Source organism: Rhinoderma darwinii, chromosome 7 (genome assembly GCF_050947455.1).
Source record: "Rhinoderma darwinii isolate aRhiDar2 chromosome 7, aRhiDar2.hap1, whole genome shotgun sequence".
In the NCBI taxonomy this organism is placed as follows: Eukaryota; Metazoa; Chordata; class Amphibia; order Anura; family Rhinodermatidae; genus Rhinoderma; species Rhinoderma darwinii.
The window spans coordinates 142,549,447-142,572,927 of NC_134693.1; the positions used below are offsets into that span (position 1 = coordinate 142,549,447).

A 23,481-nucleotide genomic window follows, 5' to 3' on the forward strand; every position below is an offset into this window, starting at 1 on the left:
TGCTTGGATGGAAAATCTTAATTCCAAAAATAAAAAATGTGCTTTATAACTGGCGTCACCTGTCACGTGCCGGCGACTCTTACGAATATTTCTCTGCTGGGGAAAAAAAAAACGAGAACGTTTTATAAGAACCAAATGTGAATTTAGGAGATATGAACCGGGGAGGTTTCCATAGTTACCAGAATTACATTTATACACAACGATGTCCGCATTACACAGGTCGGTGACCACAGGTCCAGCACACTCTGAAATACTCTGTGCTGCCTGGGACTCTGCTCCTTCTATTATGTATCACTCAGTCTGTGACTTTCTACAAGATCAACACACTCCTCCCCTAAAATACTCTGTGCTGCTTGAAGGACCCTGCTCCTTCTACTATGTAACTCTGTCTATGACCGTCTACAAGATCAACACACTCATCTGCTAAAATACTCTGTGCTGCTGGAAGTTCCGTCGCTCTATCTACTATGTAACTCTTAAGTGTCTAACCCCCCCCCCCACACAAGATCAGCACACTTGTTTCCTGTAATACTCTGTGCTGCAGGGAACACTGCTATTTATACTATGTAATACGCAGTCTATGACCTTCTACAAGATCAACACTCTCCTCCTCTAAAATACTCTGTGCTGCTTAAAGGACCCTGCTCCTTCTACTATGTAATTCTCAGTCTGTGACCTCCAGCAAATTCATCACACTCTTCTGCTGTAATACTCTGTGCTGCTGGGGAAGACCCTTCTCCTTCTACTACATAACGCTCAGTCTGTAACCTCCCACAAGATCAACCACTCCTTTCCTGAAATACTCTGTGCTCTCAGGGGACCCTGCTCCTTCCACACTATGTAACTTGTGACCGAGCAGAACATGAATGATTGTCGCTTATTTGGGGGGGGGGGGGGGGGTTGTAATAATAAATAATACACTGAACTATCCGCACCTTCTTCAGGCACACATTTTCAAAAGATTGTCACCCAGCTTTCTTAGACTCCTGAACAGCGAATTTACCTGCATGTTCTGATATGGCTAGAGCGGAGGTCTCGCCTCATTACTAAGCAGATTTCCTGATCAGGAGTCTGGGAAAGCGAGGTGACAACTGCACGGGAGGCTACGATGAATGTCACCCAGCTTTCCCAGAACTAAGATCAGATTTCCTGCAACGAGACAGGAGGACGAGTGCCGTCAGCTCCAGATTATACGCCCTGCGCTGATCTTCATCCCATCTGGAGGTTTTATTTACAGTCCGGAGTATTGGAGGTTTTATATACAGTCCAGAGTATTGGAGGTTTTATATACAGTCCAGAGTATTGGAGGTTTTATATACAGTCCAGAGTATTGGAGGTTTTATATACAGTCCAGAGTATTGGAGGTTTTATATACAGTCCAGAGTATTGGAGGTTTTATATACAGTCCGGAGTATTGGAGGTTTTATATACAGTCCGGAGTATTGGAGGTTTTATATACAGTCCGGAGTATTGGAGTTTTTATATACAGTCCGGGGTATTGGAGGTTTTATATACAGTCCAGAGTATTGGAGGTTTTATATACAGTCCAGAGTATTGGAGGTTTTATATACAGTCCGGAGTATTGGAGGTTTTATATACAGTCCGAGGTATTGCACGTTTTATATACAGTCCAGAGTATTGGAGGTTTTATATACAGTCCGGAGTATTGGAGGTTTTATATACAGTCCGGAGTATTGGAGGTTTTATATACAGTCCGGGGTATTGGAGGTTTTATATACAGTCCGAGGTATTGGAGGTTTTATATACAGTCCGGAGTATTGGAGGTTTTATTTATAGTCCGGAGTATTGGAGGTTTTATATACAGTCTGGAGTATTGGAGGTTTTATATACAGTCCGGAGTATTGGAGGTTTTATATACAGTCCGGAGTATTGGAGGTTTTATATACAGTCTGGAGTATTGGAGGTTTTATAGACAGTCCGAGGTATTGGAGGTTTTATATACAGTCCGGAGTATTGGAGGTTTTATATACAGTCCGGAGTATTGGAGGTTTTATTTACAGACCGGAGTATTGGAGGTTTTATATACAGTCCGAGGTATTGGAGGTTTTATATACAGTCCGGAGTATTGGAGGTTTTATATACAGTCCAGAGTATTGGAGGTTTTATATACAGTCCAGAGTATTGGAGGTTTTATATACAGTCCAGAGTATTGGAGGTTTTATATACAGTCCAGAGTATTGGAGGTTTTATATACAGTCCGGGGTATTGGAGGTTTTATTTACAGTCCGGAGTATTGGAGGTTTTATATACAGTCTGGAGTATTGGAGGTTTTATATACAGTCCGGAGTATTGGAGGTTTTATATACAGTCCGGAGTATTGGAGGTTTTATATACAGTCCGGAGTATTGGAGGTTTTATATACAGTCCGGAGTATTGGAGGTTTTATATACAGTCCGGGGTATTGGAGGTTTTATATACAGTCCGGAGTATTGGAGGTTTTATATACAGTCCGGAGTATTGGAGGTTTTATATACAGTCCGGGGTATTGGAGGTTTTATATACAGTACGGAGTATTGGAGGTTTTATTTACAGTCCGGAGTATTGGAGGTTTTATATACAGTCTGGAGTATTGGAGGTTTTATATACAGTCTGGAGTATTGGAGGTTTTATATACAGTCCGAGGTATTGGAGGTTTTATATACAGTCCGGAGTATTGGAGGTTTTATATACAGTCCGGGGTATTGGAGGTTTTATATACAGTCCGGAGTATTGGAGGTTTTATATACAGTCCGGGGTATTGGAGGTTTTATATACAGTCCGGAGTATTGGAGGTTTTACATACAGTCCGGAGTATTGCAGGTTTTATATACAGTCCGGGGAATTGGAGGTTTTATTTACAGTCCGGAGTATTGGAGGTTTTATATACAGTCCGGAGTATTGGAGGTTTTATATACAGTCCGGAGTATTGGAGGTTTTATATACAGTCCGGGGAATTGGAGGTTTTATATACAGTCCGGGGTATTGGAGGTTTTATATACAGTCCGAGGTATTGGAGGTTTTATATACAGTCCGGAGTATTGGAGGTTTTATTTACAGTCCGGAGTATTGGAGGTTTTATATACAGTCCAGAGTATTGGAGGTTTTATATACAGTCCGAGGTATTGGAGGTTTTATATACAGTCCGGAGTATTGGAGGTTTTATTTACAGTCCGGAGTATTGGAGGTTTTATATACAGTCCAGAGTATTGGAGGTTTTATATACAGTCCGAGGTATTGGAAGTTTTATATACAGTCCGGAGTATTGGAGGTTTTATATACAGTCCAGAGTATTGGAGGTTTTATATACAGTCCGGAGTATTGGAGGTTTTATATACAGTCCGGAGTATTGGAGGTTTTATATACAGTCCAGAGTATTGGAGGTTTTATATATAGTCCGGAGTATTGGAGTTTTTATATACAGTCCGGAGTATTGGAGGTTTTATATACAGTCCGGGGTATTGGAGGTTTTATATACAGTCCGGAGTATTGGAGTTTTTATATACAGTCCGGAGTATTGGAGGTTTTATATACAGTCCAGAGTATTGGAGGTTTTATATACAGTCCGAGGTATTGGAGGTTTTATATACAGTCCGGAGTATTGGAGGTTTTATTTACAGTCCGGAGTATTGGAGGTTTTATATACAGTCCAGAGTATTGGAGGTTTTATATACAGTCCGAGGTATTGGAGGTTTTATATACAGTCCGGAGTATTGGAGGTTTTATATACAGTCCAGAGTATTGGAGGTTTTATATACAGTCCGGAGTATTGGAGGTTTTATATACAGTCCAGAGTATTGGAGGTTTTATATACAGTCCAGAGTATTGGAGGTTTTATATACAGTCCGAGGTATTGGAGGTTTTATATACAGTCCGGAGTATTGGAGGTTTTATATACAGTCCAGAGTATTGGAGGTTTTATATATAGTCCGGAGTATTGGAGTTTTTATATACAGTCCGGAGTATTGGAGGTTTTATATACAGTCCGGGGTATTGGAGGTTTTATATACAGTCCGGAGTATTGGAGGTTTTATATACAGTCCAGAGTATTGGAGGTTTTATATATAGTCCGGAGTATTGGAGTTTTTATATACAGTCCGGAGTATTGGAGGTTTTATATCTATCACACTTTCCTAGAATATAACAACTTCAAATCCAACAGAGAGGTTTAACCAGTAATCTGTAACTACTGTGAACTACAACTCCCAGTATGACCTGACAGGAGCCGTAGTGAAGAACATCAAGATGCTGCAGCCAAAACCTCCCGACCCTCTGATCTGAGGATTTCCAGATGGGATGAAGATCAGCGCAGGGCGTATAATCTGGAGCTGACGGCACTCGTCCTCCGGTCACATTGTAGGAAATCTGATCTTAGTTCTGGGAAAGCTGGGTGACATTCATCGTAGCCTCCCGTGCAGTTGTCACCTCGCTTTCCCAGACTCCTGATCAGGAAATCTGCTTAGTTATGAGGTGACATTGTGCACTGTACGGTCCTGTTATTGATGCACTGTACGGTCCGGTTATTGGTGCACTGTATGGTCCTGTTATTGGTGCACTGTATGGTCCTGTTATTGGTGCACTGGATGGTCCTGTTATTGGTGCACTGTATGGTCCTGTTATTGGTGCACTGTATGGTCCTGTTATTGGTGCACTGGATGGTTCTGTTATTGGTGCACTGTACGGTCCTGTTATTGGTGCACTGGATGGTCCTGTTATTGGTGCACTGTATGGTTCTGTTATTGGTGCACTGTATGGTCCTGTTATTTGTGCAATGTGTGGTCCTGTTATTGGTGCACTGTATGGTTCTGTTATTGGTGCACTGTATGGTCCTGTTATTTGTGCAATGTGTGGTCCTGTTATTGGTGCACTGTGTGGTTCTGTTATTGGTGCACTATGTGGTCCTGTTTTTGGTGCACTGTATGGTTCTGTTATTGGTGCACTGGATGGTCCTGTTATTGGTGCACTGTATGGTCCTGTTATTGGTGCACTGGGTGGTCCTGTTATTGGTGCACTGTGTGGTCCTGTTATTTGTGCAATGTGTGGTCCTGTTATTGGTCCACTCTGTGGTCCCATTATTGGTGCACTCTGTGGTCCTGTTATTGGCGCACTGTATGGTGCTGTTATTGGTGCACTCTGTGGTCCTGTTATTGGCGCACTGTATGGTGCTGTTATTGGTGCACTGTATGGTCCTGTTATTGGTGCACTGTATGGTCCTGTTATTGCTGCACTGTATGGTCCTGTTATTGCTGCACTGTATGGTCCTGTTATTGGTGCACTGTGTGGTCCTGTTATTTGTGCACTGTGAGGTCCTGTTATGTGTGCACTGTGTGGTCCTGTTATTGGTGCACTGTATGGTCCTGTTATTTGTGCACTGTGAGGTCCTGTTATGTGTGCACTGTGTGGTCCTTTTATTGGTGCACTGTATGGTCCTGTTATGTGTGCACTGTGTGGTCCTGTTATTGGTGCACTGTATGGTCCTGTTATTTGTGCACTGTGAGGTCCTGTTATGTGTGCACTGTGTGGTCCTTTTATTGGTGCACTGTATGGTCCTGTTATTGGTGCACTGTGTGGTCCTGTTATTGGTGCACTGTGTGGTCCTGTTATCGGTGCACTGTGTGGTCCTGATATCGGTGCACTGTGTGGTCCTGTTATGTGTGCAGTGTATGGCACTCTTATGTGGGTATGAGGCACAGTACATTACTATATTTTGGGTAGTATTACCCTTTATTTCCCAACTTCAATGACACAGGTCCCCGCACAGGTTTTGCTCAGGGGCCACCACAACTTCTGATCTGGTCTGCTGTGGATTTATATCACTCACTGATAACAATATATGAAATTTTTGGAATACAGAAAGATGTTGGGAATGACTTTAGCAGGAGCCCAGGGACCGTGTGACTCTGGGAACGAACCTGATAGGCCGGGACTTCCAAATACTCTTCCAAGAATGAGCTGACATCCTAAGAATTTGGCCATGAAAACAAAGAATAAAAGCCCCTATTATCTATAAGAAGCCATAATACAGAACAGAAGCAAAACGCAGCAGCAAACGGTAAAGTGACATTGACCTACGGGACACGTGGACGTCACCATGAAGACACTGATAGTCCTCTCACTGCTGGGGATGATGGCCTGCTGCCTCGCCCTGGAAGGTGAGATATTCTTATATTTAAAGGGCAACTAACCCTACAGCTAAAAACTGATTACAACTCAGCAGCGTTATAAGAGGAGCGGCTGATATCAGTCACACATATGATGTAATGTCTCTGGAGGATATAATAGTGCTGGAGTGATATAAGAGGAGCGGCTGATATCAGTCACATATGATGTAATGTCTCTGGAGGATATAATAGTACTGGAGTGTTATAAGAGGAGCGGCTGATATCAGTCACACATATGATGTAATGTCTCTGGAGGATATAATAGTGCTGGAGTGATATAAGAGGAGCGGCTGATATCAGTCACATATGATGTAATGTCTGGAGGATATAATAGTACTGGAGTGATATAAGAGGAGCGGCTGATATCAGTCACACATATGATGTAATGTCTCTGGAGGATATAATAGTACTGGAGTGTTTTAAGAGGAGCGGCTGATATCAGTCACACATATGATGTAATGTCTCTGGAGGATATAATAGTGCTGGAGTGATATAAGAGGAGCGGCTGATATCAGTCACACATATGATGTAATGTCTCTGGAGGATATAATAGTACTGGAGTGTTATAAGAGGAGCGGCTGATATCAGTCACATATGATGTAATGTCTCTGGAGGATATAATAGTGCTGGAGTGATATAAGAGGAGCGGCTGATATCAGTCACACATATGATGTAATGTCTCTGGAGGATATAATAGTGCTGGAGTGATATAAGAGGAGCGGCTGATATCAGTCACATATGATGTAATGTCTCTGGAGGATATAATAGTGCTGGAGTGTTATAAGAGGAGCGGCTGATATCAGTCACACATATGATGTAATGTCTCTGGAGGATATAATAGTACTGGAGTGATATAAGAGGAGCGGCTGATATCAGTCACATATGATGTAATGTCTCTGGAGGATATAATAGTGCTGGAGTGATATAAGAGGAGCGGCTGATATCAGTCACATATGATGTAATGTCTCTGGAGGATATAATAGTACTGGAGTGTTATAAGAGGAGCGGCTGATATCAGTCACACATATGATGTAATGTCTCTGGAGGATATAATAGTACTGGAGTGATATAAGAGGAGCGGCTGATATCAGTCACACATATGTAATGTCTCTGGAGGATATAATAGTACTGGAGTGATATAAGAGGAGCGGCTGATATCAGTCACATATATGATGTAATGTTTCTGGAGGATATAATAGTACTGGAGTGTTATAAGAGGAGCGGCTGATATCAGTCACATATATGATGTAATGTCTCTGGAGGATATAATAGTACTGGAGTGATATAAGAGGAGCGGCTGATATCAGTCACATATGATGTAATGTCTCTGGAGGATATAATAGTGCTGGAGTGTTATAAGAGGAGCGGCTGATATCAGTCACACATATGATGTAATGTCTCTGGAGGATATAATAGTACTGGAGTGATATAAGAGGAGCGGCTGATATCAGTCACACATATGATGTAATGTCTCTGGAGGATATAATAGTGCTGGAGTGTTATAAGAGGAGTGGCTGATATCAGTCACATATGATGTAATGTCTCTGGAGGATATAATAGTTCTGGAGTGATATAAGAGGAGCGGCTGATATCAGTCACACATATGATGTAATGTCTCTGGAGGATATAATAGTACTGGAGTGATATAAGAGGAGCGGCTGATATCAGTCACACATATGATGTAATGTCTCTGGAGGATATAATAGTGCTGGAGTGTTATAAGAGGAGCGGCTGATATCAGTCACACATATGATGTAATGTCTCTGGAGGATATAATAGTACTGGAGTGATATAAGAGGAGCGGCTGATATCAGTCACACATGTGATGTAATGTCTCTGGAGGATATAATAGTGCTGGAGTGTTATAAGAGGAGCGGCTGATATCAGTCACACATATGGTGTAATGTCTCTGGAGGATATAATAGTACTGGAGTGATATAAGAGGAGCGGCTGATATCAGTCACACACATGATGTAATGTCTCTGGAGGATATAATAGTGCTGGAGTGTTATAAGAGGAGAGGCTGATATCAGTCACATATGATGTAATGTCTCTGGAGGATATAATAGTACTGGAGTGTTATAAGAGGAGCGGCTGATATCAGTCACACATATGATGTAATGTCTCTGGAGGATATAATAGTGCTGGAGTGATATAAGAGGAGCTGCTGATATCAGTCATACATATGATGTAATGTCTCTGGAGGATATAATAGTGCTGGAGTGTTATAAGAGGAGCGGCTGATATCAGTCACACATATGATGTAATGTCTCTGGAGGATATAATAGTACTGGAGTGTTATAAGAGGAGCGGCTGATATCAGTCACACATGATGTAATGTCTCTGGAGGATATAATAGTACTGGAGTGATATAAGAGGAGCGGCTGATATCAGTCACACATATGATGTAATGTCTCTGGAGGATATAATAGTACTGGAGTGTTATAAGAGGAGCGGCTGATATCAGTCACACATATGATGTAATGTCTCTGGAGGATATAATAGTACTGGAGTGTTATAAGAGGAGCGGCTGATATCAGTCACACATGATGTAATGTCTCTGGAGGATATAATAGTACTGGAGTGTTATAAGAGGAGCGGCTGATATCAGTCACATATGATGTAATGTCTCTGGAGGATATAATAGTACTGGAGTGTTATAAGAGGAGCGGCTGATATCAGTCACACATGATGTAATGTCTCTGGAGGATATAATAGTACTGGAGTGTTATAAGAGGAGCGGCTGATATCAGTCACATATGATGTAATGTCTCTGGAGGATATAATAGTACTGGAGTGATATAAGAGGAGCGGCTGATATCAGTCACACATATGATGTAATGTCTCTGGAGGATATAATAGTACTGGAGTGATATAAGAGGAGCGGCTGATATCAGTCACACATATGATGTAATGTCTCTGGAGGATATAATAGTGCTGGAGTGTTATAAGAGGAGCGGCTGATATCAGTCACATATGATGTAATGTCTCTGGAGGATATAGTAGTACTGGAGTGATATAAGAGGAGCGGCTGATATCAGTCACATATATGATGTTATGTCTTTGGAGGATATAATAGTACTGGAGTGTTATAAGAGGAGCGGCTGATATCAGTCACACATATGATGTAATGTCTCTGGAGGATATAGTAGTACTGGAGTGATATAAGAGGAGCGGCTGATATCAGTCACATATATGATGTTATGTCTTTGAAGGATATAATAGTACTGGAGTGATATAAGAGGGGCGGCTGATATCAGTCACACATATGATGTAATGTCTCTGGAGGATATAATAGTGCTGGAGTGATATAGGAGGATCGGCTGATATCAGTCACACATATGATGTAATGTCTCTGGAGGATATAATAGTACTGGAGTGTTATAAGAGGAGCAGCTGATATCAGTCACACATATGATGTAATGTCTGGAGGATATAATAGTGCTGGAGTGATATAAGAGGAGCGGCTGATATCAGTCACATATGATGTAATGTCTCTGGAGGATTTAATAGTACTGGAGTGTTATAAGAGGAGCAGCTGATATCAGTCACACATATGATGTAATGTCTGGAGGATATAATAGTGCTGGAGTGATATAAGAGGAGCGGCTGATATCAGTCACATATGATGTAATGTCTCTGGAGGATATAATAGTACTGGAGTGATATAAGAGGAGCGGCTGATATCAGTCACACATATGATGTAATGTCTGGAGGATATAATAGTACTGGAGTGATATAGGAGGATCGGCTGATATCAGTCACACATATGATGTAATGTCTCTGGAGGATATAATAGTACTGGAGTGTTATAAGAGGAGCGGCTGATATCAGTCACATATGATGTAATGTCTCTGGAGGATATAATAGTACTGGAGTGATATAAGAGGAGCGGCTGATATCAGTCACATATGATGTAATGTCTCTGGAGGATATAATAGTACTGGAGTGATATAAGAGGAGCGGCTGATATCAGTCACACATATGATGTAATGTCTCTGGAGGATATAATAGTACTGGAGTGATATAAGAGGAGCAGCTGATATCAGTCACATATGATGTAATGTCTCTGGAGGATATAATAGTACTGGAGTGATATAAGAGGAGCGGCTGATATCAGTCACACATATGATGTAATGTCTGGAGGATATAATAGTACTGGAGTGATATAAGAGGAGCGGCTGATATCAGTCACACATATGATGTAATGTCTCTGGAGGATATAATAGTACTGGAGTGTTATAAGAGGAGCGGCTGATATCAGTCACACATATGATGTAATGTCTGGAGGATATAATAGTGCTGGAGTGATATAAGAGGAGCGGCTGATATCAGTCACACATATGATGTAATGTCTCTGGAGGATATAATAGTGCTGGAGTGATATAAGAGGAGCGGCTGATATCAGTCACATATGATGTAATGTCTCTGTAGGATATAATAGTACTGGAGTGTTATAAGAGGAGCGGCTGATATCAGTCACATATGATGTAATGTCTCTGGAGGATATAATAGTACTGGAGTGTTATAAGAGGAGCAGCTGATATCAGTCACATATGATGTAATGTCTGGAGGATATAATAGTACTGGAGTGATATAAGAGGAGCGGCTGATATCAGTCACACCTATGATGTAATGTCTCTGCAGTATATAATAGTGCTGGAGTGATATAAGAGGAGCGGCTGATATCAGTCACACATATGTAATGTCTCTGGAGGATATAATAGTACTGGAGTGATATAAGAGGAGCAGCTGATATCAGTAACACATATGATGTAATGTCTCTGGAGGATATAATAGTACTGGAGTGATATAAGAGGAGCGGCTGATATCAGTCACATATGATGTAATGTCTCTGGAGGATATAATAGTACTGGAGTGTTATAAAAGGGGCGGCTGATATCAGTCACACATATGGTGTAATGTCTCTGGAGGATATAATAGTACTGGAGTGATATAAGAGGAGCAGCTGATATCAGTCACATATGATGTAATGTCTCTGGAGGATATAATAGTACTGGAGTGATATAAGAGGAGCGGCTGATATCAGTCACACATATGATGTAATGTCTGAAGGATATAATAGTACTGGAGTGATATAAGAGGAGAGGCTGATATCAGTCACACATATGATGTAATGTCTCTGGAGGATATAATAGTACTGGAGTGTTATAAGAGGAGCGGCTGATATCAGTCACACATATGATGTAATGTCTGGAGGATATAATAGTGCTGGAGTGATATAAGAGGAGCGGCTGATATCAGTCACACATATGATGTAATGTCTCTGGAGGATATAATAGTACTGGAGTGTTATAAGAGGAGCGGCTGATATCAGTCACACATATGATGTAATGTCTCTGGAGGATATAATAGTACTGGAGTGATATAAGAGGAGCGGCTGATATCAGTCACACATATGATGTAATGTCTCTGGAGGATATAATAGTGCTGGAGTGTTATAAGAGGAGCAGCTGATATCAGTCACATACAGAAGGTTCTCATGAGATACACAGTTCAGCAGACAGTGTCACACATGATAGGATTAGATCAGGGGCCCCAATGCAAAGGTTATTCTTGTGCCCCACCCCCCCCCCAAACTTCTTATGGCTGACGGTCCGCAGCTTTCAGCTGCATCGCTGGGTCTCCTAAGTGACAACGATGCAGCACCAGCAGCCGGGGGCGCCACTAAGGTCTTGAAACGTCAAGGGGAAATAGCCCCAATAGATATGTGCCCCCCCAAGAAAATGTGTGTGCGTGTATGTATATGTGTATATAGGAGACAGCATATCCATAGCACTGCGACCCTATTGCTATGGATAGGATTAGATACACAGCTCAGCAGACAGTATCACACATGATAGGATTAGATACAAAGCTCATGAGACAGTATCACACATGATAGGATTAGATACACAGCTCAGCAGACAGTATCACACATGATGGGATTAGATACACAGCTCAGCAGACAGTATCACACATGATAGGATTAGATACACAGCTCAGCAGACAGTATCACACATGATGGGATTAGATACACAGCTCAGCAGACAGTATCACACATGATGGGATTAGATACACAGTTCAGAAGCACACTGCACACTGGTGTTATGGATAACATTCTCCGCTGCTGAGCTCTAGCGCCATCGTGTGGGCACATATAATTTGTACATTTGTCTTGATATGAACATGACCTGTATTTCCGCCCGTCGCTTTCTTCGCTGCGGTGTGAGCTCCTTCTCCACAGTCTTTCCTTCGCTGGGGTGTGAACTCCTCCCCAGTCTTTTCTTCGCTGGGGTGTGAGCTCCTTCTCCACAGTCTTTTCTTCGCTGGGGTGTGAGCTCCTTCTCCTCAGTCTTTTCTTCGCTGGGGTGTGAATTCCTTCTCCTCAGTCTTTTCTTGGCTGGGGTGTGAGCTCCTTCTCCTCAGTCTTTTCTTCGCTGGGGTATGAGCTCCTTCTCCTCAGTCTTTTCTTCGCTGGGGTGTGAGATCCTTCTCCTCCGTTTTTTCTTCGCTGGGGTGTGAGCTCCTTCTCCTCAGTCTTTTCTTCGCTGGGGTGTGAGCTCCTTCTCCTCAGTCTTTTATTCGCTGGGGTGTGAGCTCCTTCTCCTCAGTCTTTTATTCGCTGGGGTGTGAGCTCCTTCTCCTCAGTCTTTTATTCGCTGCGGTGTGAGCTCCTTCTCCACAGTCTTTTCTTCGCTGGGGTGTGAACTTTTTCTCCACAGTCTTTCCTTCGCTGGGGTGTGAGCTCCTTCTCCTCAGTCAGTCTTTTCTTCGCTGCGGTGTGAGCTCCTTCTCCTCAGTCTTTTCTTCGCTGCGGTATAAGCTCCTTCTCCTCAGTCTTTTCTTCGCTGGTGTGTGAGCTCCTTCTCCTCAGTCTTTTATTCGCTGCGGTGTGAGCTCCTTCTCCTCAGTCTTTTCTTCGCTGGGGTGTGAGCTCCTTCTCCACAGTCTTTTCTTCGCTGGAGTGTGAGCTCCTTCTCCACAGTCTTTCTTTCTCTGGGGTGTGAGCTCCTTCTCCTCAGTCTTTTCTTCGCTGCGGTGTGAGCTCCGTCTCCTCAGTCTTTTCTTCGCTGGGGTGTGAGCTCCTTCTCCTCAGTCTTTTCTTCGCTGGGGTGTGAGCTCCTTCTCCTCAGTCTTTTCTTCGCTGGGGTGTGAGCTCCTTCTCCTCAGTCTTTTCCTCGCTGGGGTGTGAGCTCCTTCTCCACAGTCTTTTCTTCGATGGGGTGTGAGCTTTATCTCCTCAGTCTTTTCATCGCTGGGGTGTGAGCTCCTTCTGCTCAGTCTTTTCTTCGGTGGGGTGTGAGCTCCTTCTCCTCAGTCTTTTCTTCGCTGGGGTGTGAGCTCCTTCTCCTCAGTCTTTTCTTTGCTGGGGTGTGAGCTCCTTCTTCTCAGCCTTTTCATTGCTAGGGTGTGAGCTCCTTCTCCACAGTCTTTTCTTCGCTGCGGTGTGAGCTCCTTCTTCTCAGTCTTTTCTTCGCTGGGGTGTGATCTCCTTCTCCTCAGTCTTTTCTTCGCTGAGGTGTGAGCTCCTTCTCCTCAGTCTTTTCATCGCTGGGGTGTGAGCTCTTTCTCCACAGTCTTTCCTTCGCTGGGGTGTGAGCTCCTTCTCCTCAGTCTTTTCTTCGCTGCGGTGTGAGCTCCGTCTCCTCAGTCTTTTCTTCGCTGGGGTGTGAGCTCCTTCTCCTCAGTCTTTTATTCGCTGCGGTGTGAGCTCCTTCTCCACAGTCTTTTCTTCGCTGGGGTGTGAACTCCTTCTCCTCAGTCTTTTCTTCGCTGGGGTGTGAGCTCCTTCTCCACAGTCTTTTCTTCGCTGGAGTGTGAGCTCCTTCTCCACAGTCTTTCTTTCTCTGGGGTGTGAGCTCCTTCTCCTCAGTCTTTTCTTCGCTGCGGTGTGAGCTCCGTCTCCTCAGTCTTTTCTTCGCTGGGGTGTGAGCTCCTTCTCCTCAGTCTTTTCTTCGCTGGGGTGTGAGCTCCTTCTCCTCAGTCTTTTCTTCGCTGGGGTGTGAGCTCCTTCTCCTCAGTCTTTTCCTCGCTGGGGTGTGAGCTCCTTCTCCACAGTCTTTTCTTCGATGGGGTGTGAGCTTTATCTCCTCAGTCTTTTCATCGCTGGGGTGTGAGCTCCTTCTGCTCAGTCTTTTCTTCGGTGGGGTGTGAGCTCCTTCTCCTCAGTTTTTTCTTCGCTGGGGTGTGAGCTCCTTCTCCTCAGTCTTTTCTTTGCTGGGGTGTGAGCTCCTTCTTCTCAGCCTTTTCATTGCTAGGGTGTGAGCTCCTTCTCCACAGTCTTTTCTTCGCTGCGGTGTGAGCTCCTTCTTCTCAGTCTTTTCTTCGCTGGGGTGTGATCTCCTTCTCCTCAGTCTTTTCTTCGCTGAGGTGTGAGCTCCTTCTCCTCAGTCTTTTCATCGCTGGGGTGTGAGCTCCTTCTCCACAGTCTTTCCTTCGCTGGGGTGTGAGCTCCTTCTCCTCAGTCTTTTCTTCGCTGCGGTGTGAGCTCCGTCTCCTCAGTCTTTTCTTCGCTGGGGTGTGAGCTCCTTCTCCTCAGTCTTTTATTCTCTGCGGTGTGAGCTCCTTCTCCACAGTCTTTTCTTCGCTGGGGTGTGAACTCCTTCTCCTCAGTCTTTTCTTCGCTGGGGTGTGAGCTCCTTCTCCACAGTCTTTTCTTCGCTGGAGTGTGAGCTCCTTCTCCACAGTCTTTCTTTCTCTGGGGTGTGAGCTCCTTCTCCTCAGTCTTTTCTTCGCTGCGGTGTGAGCTCCGTCTCCTCAGTCTTTTCTTCGCTGGGGTGTGAGCTCCTTCTCCTCAGTCTTTTCTTCGCTGGGGTGTGAGCTCCTTCTCCTCAGTCTTTTCTTCGCTGGGGTGTGAGCTCCTTCTCCTCAGTCTTTTCCTCGCTGGGGTGTGAGCTCCTTCTCCACAGTCTTTTCTTCGATGGGGTGTGAGCTTTATCTCCTCAGTCTTTTCATCGCTGGGGTGTGAGCTCCTTCTGCTCAGTCTTTTCTTCGGTGGGGTGTGAGCTCCTTCTCCTCAGTTTTTTCTTCGCTGGGGTGTGAGCTCCTTCTCCTCAGTCTTTTCTTTGCTGGGGTGTGAGCTCCTTCTTCTCAGCCTTTTCATTGCTAGGGTGTGAGCTCCTTCTCCACAGTCTTTTCTTCGCTGCGGTGTGAGCTCCTTCTTCTCAGTCTTTTCTTCGCTGGGGTGTGATCTCCTTCTCCTCAGTCTTTTCTTCGCTGAGGTGTGAGCTCCTTCTCCTCAGTCTTTTCATCGCTGGGGTGTGAGCTCCTTCTCCACAGTCTTTCCTTCGCTGGGGTGTGAGCTCCTTCTCCTCAGTCTTTTCTTCGCTGCGGTGTGAGCTCCGTCTCCTCAGTCTTTTCTTCGCTGGGGTGTGAGCTCCTTCTCCTCAGTCTTTTATTCACTGCGGTGTGAGCTCCTTCTCCACAGTCTTTTCTTCGCTGGGGTGTGAACTCCTTCTCCACAGTCTTTCCTTCGCTGGGGTGTGAGCTCCTTCTCCTCAGTCAGTCTTTTCTTCGCTGCGGTGTGAGCTCATTCTCCTCAGTCTTTTCTTCGCTGCGGTATAAGCTCCTTCTCCTCAGTCTTTTCTTCGCTGGTGTGTGAGCTCCTTCTTCTCAGTCTTTTATTCGCTGCGGTGTGAGCTCCTTCTCCACAGTCTTTTCTTCGCTGGGGTGTGAGCTCCTTCTCCACAGTCTTTCCTTCGCTGGGGTGTGAGCTCCTTCTCCTCAGTCTTTTCTTCGCTGCGGTGTGAGCTCCGTCTCCTCAGTCTTTTCTTCGCTGGGGTGTGAGCTCCTTCTCCTCAGTCTTTTCCTCGCTGGGGTGTGAGCTTCTTCTCCACAGTCTTTTCTTCGATGGTTTGTGAGCTCCGTCTCCTCAGTCTTTTCTTTGCTGGGGTGTGAGCTCCTTCTCCTCAGTCTTTTCTTCGCTGGGGTGTGAGCTCTTTCTCCTCAGTCTTTTCTTCACTGCAGTATAAGCTCCTTCTACTCAGTCTTTTCTTCGGTGGGGTGTGAGCTCCTTTTCCTCCGTCTTTTATTCGCTGCGGTGTGAGCTCCTTCTCCTCAGTCTTTTCTTCGCTGGGGTGTGAGCTCCTTCTCCACAGTCTTTTCTTCGCTGGGGTGTGAGCTCCTTCTCCACAGTCTTTCCTTTGCTGGGGTGTGAGCTCCTTCTCCTCAGTCTTTTCTTCGCTGCGGTGTGAGCTCCGTCTCCTCAGTCTTTTCTTCGCTGGGGTGTGAGCTCCTTCTCCTCTGTCTTTTCCTCGCTGGGGTGTGAGCTCCTTTTCCACAGTCTTTTCTTCGATGGGGTGTGAGCTCCGTCTCCTCAGTCTTTTCTTTGCTGGGGTGTGAGCTCCATCTCCTCAGTCTTTTCTTCGCTGGGGTGTGAGCTCCTTCTCCTCAGTCTTTTCTTTGCTGGGGTGTGAGCTCCTTCTTCTCAGCCTTGTCATTGCTAGGGTGTGAGCTCCTTCTCCACAGTCTTTTCTTCGCTGCGGTGTGAGCTCCTTCTTCTCAGTCTTTTCTTCGTTGGGGTGTGATCTCCTTTTCCTCAGTCTTTTCTTCGCTGGGGTGTGAGCTCCTGCTCCTCAGTCTTTTCATCGCTGGGGTGTGAGCTCCTTCTCCACAGTCTTTCCTTCGCTGGGGTGTGAGCTCCTTCTCCTCAGTCTTTTCTTCGCTGCAGTGTGAGCTCCGTCTCCTCAGTCTTTTCTTCGCTGGGGTGTGAGCTCCTTCACCTCAGTCTTTTCCTCGCTGGGGTGTGAGCTCCTTCTGCTCAGTCTTTTCTTCGATGGGGTGTGAGCTCCTTCTCCTTAGTCTTTTCTTCGCTGGGGTGTGAGCTCCATCTCCTCAGTCTTTTCTTCGGTGGGGTGTGAGCTCCTTCTCCTCAGTCTTTTCTTCGCTGGGGTGTGAGCTCCTTCTCCTCAGTCTTTTCTTTGCTGGGGTGTGAGCTCCTTCTTCTCAGCCTTTTCATTGCTAGGGTGTGAGCTCCTTCTCCACAGTCTTTTCTTCGCTGCGGTGTGAGCTCCTTCTTCTCAGTCTTTTCTTCGCTGGGGTGTGAGCTCCTTCTCCTAAGTCTTTTCTTCGCTGAGGTGTGAGCTCCTTCTCCTCAGTCTTTTCTTCGCTGGGGTGTGAGCTCCTTCTCCTCAGTCTTTTCTTCGCTGGGGTGTGAGATCCTTCTCCTCAGTTTTTTCTTCGCTGGGGTGTGAGCTCCTTCTCCTCAGTCTTTTCTTCGCTGCGGTATAAGCTCCTTCTCCTCAGTCTTTTCTTCGCTGGGGTGTGAGCTCCTCCTCAGTCTTTTATTCGCTGCGGTGTGAGCTCCTTCTCCACAGTCTTTTCTTCGCTGGGGTGTGAGCTCCTTCTCCACAGTCTTTCGTTCGCTGGGGTGTGAGCTCCTTCTCCTCAGTCAGTCTTTTCTTCGCTGCGGTGTGAGCTCCTTCTCCTCAGTCTTTTCTTCGCTGCGGTATAAGCTCCTTCTCCTCAGTCTTTTCTTCGCTGGTGTGTGAGCTCCTTCTCCTCAGTCTTTTATTCGCTGCGGTGTGAGCTCCTTCTCCTCAGTCTTTTCTTCGCTGCGGTATAAGCTCCTTCTCCTCAGTCTTTTCTTCGCTGGTGTGTGAGCTCCTTCTCCTCAGTCTTTTATTCGCTGCGGTGTGAGCTCCTTCTCCTCAGTCTTTTCTTCGCTGGGGTGTGAGCTCCTTCTCCACAGTCTTTCCTTCGCTGGGGTGTGAGCTCCTTCTCCTCAGTCTTTTCTTCGCTGCGGTGTGAGCTCCGTCTCCTCAGTCTTTTCTTCGCTGGGGTGTGAGCTCCTTCTCCTCAGTCTATTCCTCGCTGGGGTGTGAGCTCCTTCTCCACAGTCTTTTCTTCGATGGGGTGTGAGCTCCGTCTCCTCAGTCTTTTCTTTGCTGGGGTGTGAGCTCCATCTCCTCAGTCTTTTCATCGCTGGGGTGTGAGCTCCTTCTGATCAGTCTTTTCTTCGGTGGGGTGTGAGCTCCTTCTGCTCAGTCTTTTCTTCGATGGGTTGTGAGCTCCTTCTCCTTAGTCTTTTCTTCGCTGGGGTGTGAGCTCCATCTCCTCAGTCTTTTCTTCGGTGGGGTGTGAGCTCCTTCTCCTCAGTCTTTTCTTCGCTGGGGTGTGAGCTCCTTCTCCTCAGTCTTTTCTTTGCTGGGGTGTGAGCTCCTTCTTCTCAGCCTTTTCATTGCTAGGGTGTGAGCTCCTTCTCCACAGTCTTTTCTTCGCTGCGGTGTGAGCTCCTTCTTCTCAGTCTTTTCTTCGCTGGGGTGTGAGCTCCTTCTCCTAAGTCTTTTCTTCGCTGAGGTGTGAGCTCCTTCTCCTCAGTCTTTTCTTCGCTGGGGTGTGAGCTCCTTCTCCTCAGTCTTTTCTTCGCTGGGGTGTGAGATCCTTCTCCTCAGTTTTTTCTTCGCTGGGGTGTGAGCTCCTTCTCCTCAGTCTTTTCTTCGCTGCGGTATAAGCTCCTTCTCCTCAGTCTTTTCTTCGCTGGGGTGTGAGCTCCTCCTCAGTCTTTTATTCGCTGCGGTGTGAGCTCCTTCTCCACAGTCTTTTCTTCGCTGGGGTGTGAGCTCCTTCTCCACAGTATTTCGTTCGCTGGGGTGTGAGCTCCTTCTCCTCAGTCAGTCTTTTCTTCGCTGCGGTGTGAGCTCCTTCTCCTCAGTCTTTTCTTCGCTGCGGTATAAGCTCCTTCTCCTCAGTCTTTTCTTCGCTGGTGTGTGAGCTCCTTCTCCTCAGTCTTTTATTCGCTGCGGTGTGAGCTCCTTCTCCTCAGTCTTTTCTTCGCTGGGGTGTGAGCTCCTTCTCCACAGTCTTTCCTTCGCTGGGGTGTGAGCTCCTTCTCCTCAGTCTTTTCTTCGCTGCGGTATAAGCTCCTTCTCCTCAGTCTTTTCTTCGCTGGTGTGTGAGCTCCTTCTCCTCAGTCTTTTATTCGCTGCGGTGTGAGCTCCTTCTCCTCAGTCTTTTCTTCGCTGGGGTGTGAGCTCCTTCTCCACAGTCTTTCCTTCGCTGGGGTGTGAGCTCCTTCTCCTCAGTCTTTTCTTCGCTGCGGTGTGAGCTCCGTCTCCTCAGTCTTTTCTTCGCTGGGGTGTGAGCTCCTTCTCCTCAGTCTTTTCCTCGCTGGGGTGTGAGCTCCTTCTCCACAGTCTTTTCTTCGATGGGGTGTGAGCTCCGTCTCCTCAGTCTTTTCTTTGCTGGGGTGTGAGCTCCATCTCCTCAGTCTTTTCATCGCTGGGGTGTGAGCTCCTTCTGATCAGTCTTTTCTTCGGTGGGGTGTGAGCTCCTTCTCCTCAGTCTCTTCTTCGCTGGGGTGTGAGCTCCTTCTCCTCAGTCTTTACTTTGCTGGGGTGTGAGCTCCTTCTTCTCAGCCTTTTCATTGCTAGGGTGTGAGCTCCTTCTCCACAGTCTTTTCTTCGCTGCGGTGTGAGCTCCTTCTCCACAGTCTTTTCTTCGCTGCGGTGTGAGCTCCTTCTCCTCAGTCTTTTCTTCGCTGGGGTGTGAGCTCCTTCTGCTCAGTCTTTTCTTCGATGGGGTGTGAGCTCCTTCTCTTTAGTCTTTTCTTCGCTGGGGTGTGAGCTCCATCTCCTCAGTCTTTTCATCGTTGGGGTGTGAGCTCCTTCTGCTCAGTCTTTTCTTCGGTGGGGTGTGAGCTCCTTCTCCTCTGTCTTTTCTTCGCTGGGGTGTGAGCTCCTTCTCCTCAGTCTTTTCTTTGCTGGGGTGTGAGCTCCTTCTTCTCAGCCTTTTCATTGCTAGGGTGTGAGCTCCTTCTCCACAGTCTTATCTTCGCTGCGGTGTGAGCTCCTTCTTCTCAGTCTTTTCTTCGCTGGGGTGTGATTTCCTTCTCCTCAGTCTTTTCTTCGCTGAGGTGTGAGCTCCTTCTCCTCAGTCTTTTCTTCGCTGGGGTGTGAGCTCCTTCTCCTCAGTCTTTTCTTCGCTGGGGTCTGAGCTCCTTCTCCTCAGTTTTTTCTTCGCTGGGGTGTGAGCTCCTTCTCCTCAGTCTTTTCTTCGCTGGGGTCTGAGCTCCTTCTCCTCAGTTTTTTCTTCGCTGGGGTGTGAGCTCCTTCTCCTCAGTCTTTTCTTCGCTGCGGTATAAGCTCCTTCTCCACAGTCTTTCGTTCACTGGGGTGTGAGCTCCTTCTCCTCAGTCAGTCTTTTCTTCGCTGCGGTATAAGCTCCTTCTCCTCAGTCTTTTCTTCGCTGGTGTGTGAGCTCCTTCTCCTCAGTCTTTTATTCGCTGCGGTGTGAGCTCCTTTTCCTCAGTCTTTTCTTCGCTGGGGTGTGAGCTCCTTCTCCACAGTCTTTTCTTCGCTGGGGTGTGAGCTCCTTCTCCACAGTCTTTCCTTCTCTGGGGTGTGAGCTCCTTCTCCTCAGTCTTTTCTTCGCTGCGGTGTGAGCTCCGTCTCCTCAGTCTTTTCTTCGCTGGGGTGTGAGCGTCTTCTCCACAGTCTTTTCCTCGCTGGGGTGTGAGCTCCGTCTCCTCAGACTTTTCTTTGCTGGGGTGTGAGCTCCATCTCCTCAGTCTTTTCATCGCTGGGGTGTGAGCTCCTTCTGCTCAGTCTTTTCTTCGGTGGGGTGTGAGCTCCTTCTCCTCAGTCTTTTCTTCGCTGGGGTGTGAGCTCCTTCTCCTCAGTCTTTACTTCGCTGGGGTGTGAGCTCCTTCTCCTAAGTCTTTTTGTTTACTAATATTAACTTACAGAAATTAACAATTTTTTATTTTTTACCACAGGTGATAAACCTCCAGCTCAACATTCAAGAAAGTTATTAATTACTCAAGGTAACATATCTGCTATCACCTTATACAACATCAGCACACTCCTGTCCTGAAATACTCAGTGCTGCTGTGGGACTAACTCTTACCATGCTTGTTGTAACCGCTAGTTTAGTCTTTCCTCTATACACAATACTATTTATTTTCTTTCTTATTGTTCCCCTTTAAGAGGTGATGATATCGAGGAGCTCAGCAAACGCCGTCGTCAAGAGACACCGACGCTCCTACGACTATTTCGAAAGGTAACAAACAAGGAGTAATGAATGGGACGATCGTCAGAGATATTCTGCCATGATGGGAGCTCTATGTGCTGCAAACAACCCCACCCCAACATGAAGCAACACCCCAATACTCACAGAGCTCATACACATACAGACATTGCACTAGACGAGGCAGCAGCGGGGCTCAGTGGTGGGCACTCCGGTCCGGGGGTTCAAATCCGACCAGGAACAACATCTGGGGTTTGCATGTTCTCCCTGTGTTGTTGTTGTGAGTCTCTACCAACACTATAACGACAGACTGGGGTAAGATGGCAAGATTAGAGTGTGAGCTCCTGGGGACAGGGATGATGAGGGTAATACATTGTGTGAGATAGGGAGGTTAGATAGTAAGCTCCTGGTGACAGGGATGATGGGAGTGATACATTTTGTGAGATAGAGAGGTTAGATTGTCAGCTCCTGGGGACTGGGATGATGGGAGTGATACATTGTTTGAGATAGAGAGGTTAGATTGTGAGCTCCTGGGGACTGGGATAATGAGAGTAATACAATGTGTGTGAGATAGAGAGGTTAGATTGTGAGCTCCTGTGGACAGGGATGATGAGAGTGATACATTGTGTGAGATAGAGAGGTTAGATTATCAGTTCCTGGGGACAGGGATGATGAGAGTGATACATTTTGTGAGATAGGGAGGTTAGATTGTGAGCTCCTGGGGTCGGGGATGATGAGAGTGATACAATGTGTGTGAGATAGAGAGGTTAGATTGTCAGCTCCTGGGGACAGGGATGATGGGAGTGATACATTGTGTGAGATAGAGAGGTTAGATTGTGAGCTCCTGTGGACAGGGATGATGAGAGTAATACATTGTGTGAGATAGGGAGGTTAGATTGTAAGCTCCTGGTGACAGGGATGATGAGAGTCCTACAGGGATAATTGAAATGATGACACTCATTGTACAGATTGGCCTTTCAGGAGTCTGGGAACGCTGGGTGTCACCCCATATGGGAGTGGATTTTCGGCCATGATATTCTTTGTCACCCAGAGTTTCCCATAACCAGAAGCAGCTGAATAAAAGTTTTGTACAATGAGACAGAAGACGACAACAGAAAATAAGCCCCCCGTCCTCCTTGTCTTACATTTCAGGCTCTTCCCGCGAGTCAAGTCTCCGCTGGAGATGAAGATGGAGCAGTGTGAGGAGTACCGGCCCTGCGATCAGCTGTCAGAATGGGTCGGCTTCCATCAGGCTTATCGGAGATACTTCGGACCGGTGTGAAGATGTGAAGACCTGATGAGCGATGGGGGCGCAGAGTCCGCTCCAGACAAAGGCGCAATATATATGTGACCCCATACACCTGCGTTACGCTTTATATGTAGTCCAGAAACCAAATGCTCCTGCTTTTTCTGATGTATAAATGTGTGCGGGATGAAGGTTATGTCATAGCACAGAGGAGTCCGTGAAAAACATGGCGTCCGCCAAGAGCGCAAATATACCAGTAACCATTGACTAAGACGAGCTGTAGAAGCAGCAGATGTGAAATACAACATCTATTCATATTACATAAATGATATATACAGAATTCTCCATTCATTTTCACACACTAAAAATAGTTGTAACCTGGAAACTATCAGCAAGCAGGGTAACTGCAGGTGATGAAGCCTTCTATAGCTTTATCTGTATTGTAATGATGTCAATTTTGAGTAAATACCCAGGACCGCTTGAGTGCTCGTTAACACACGAGAGTCCAAATTAATTAGAAGGGGGAGGGGTATTAAGGTGTTCATTGGCCAATCAGACCCTCAGTCCATTTACAGCCGGACACCGTTATGTAACAAATAGACACAGAATAAATAACAGGTCTATCAACAGCAGCTTGATGATGGTTTCCTTGTAGGAATAAGATATACAAGTAGAAACAAACTTATATACAGAGAGCATTCTAATAACTGATTTACATGTATTATACTCCAGAGCTGCACTCTGTATTCGGCTGGTTGTTAATGGAAACAGTCAGCAAGCTTGGTGTCGGGGAGAACTTTGTGCACTCAACAAGCAGGGAATGCTAGGAATATGTACACACTGACTTAAAGAAGTACATTAATGGTGACGCGGATTCTCATTTTGGGGGTGGCCAGAATATTCGTGGATGGGCACAATTCATCTAATCGGTGACGTCTGAGAAATATACACATTTGTACATGGTTTATTATTGATGTATGGACTATTATGTCATAACTAACGCAGCAATATCTGGATAGTTTAGATGCATTGTTCTGCTATATACCACGACTCATTATATAAAAAGTAATAAATGGCTAAAAATAAAGCAAAGCACTAAAAATGTCCACG

The 23,481-nt window shown here is 45.8% G+C and overlaps 1 protein-coding gene across 2 annotated transcripts; it reads left to right on the forward strand.

Moving 5' to 3' along the window:
- The first annotated feature begins 5,978 nt into the window (after nt 1-5,978).
- BGLAP (bone gamma-carboxyglutamate protein) lies at nt 5,979-23,469 on the forward strand. Of its 2 annotated transcripts, XM_075832457.1 has the most exons (4): nt 5,979-6,149; nt 20,875-20,922; nt 21,086-21,158; nt 22,278-23,469. In XM_075832457.1, the coding sequence occupies exons 1-4, from the start codon at nt 6,089-6,091 to the stop codon at nt 22,405-22,407; spliced, it is 312 nt and encodes a 103-aa protein (XP_075688572.1). In that variant the 5' UTR covers nt 5,979-6,088; the 3' UTR covers nt 22,408-23,469. The 2 variants fall into 2 exon arrangements, with proteins under 2 accessions (XP_075688572.1, XP_075688573.1); XM_075832458.1 differs by lacking the exon at nt 20,875-20,922.
- The last annotated feature ends 12 nt before the right edge of the window (nt 23,470-23,481 follow it).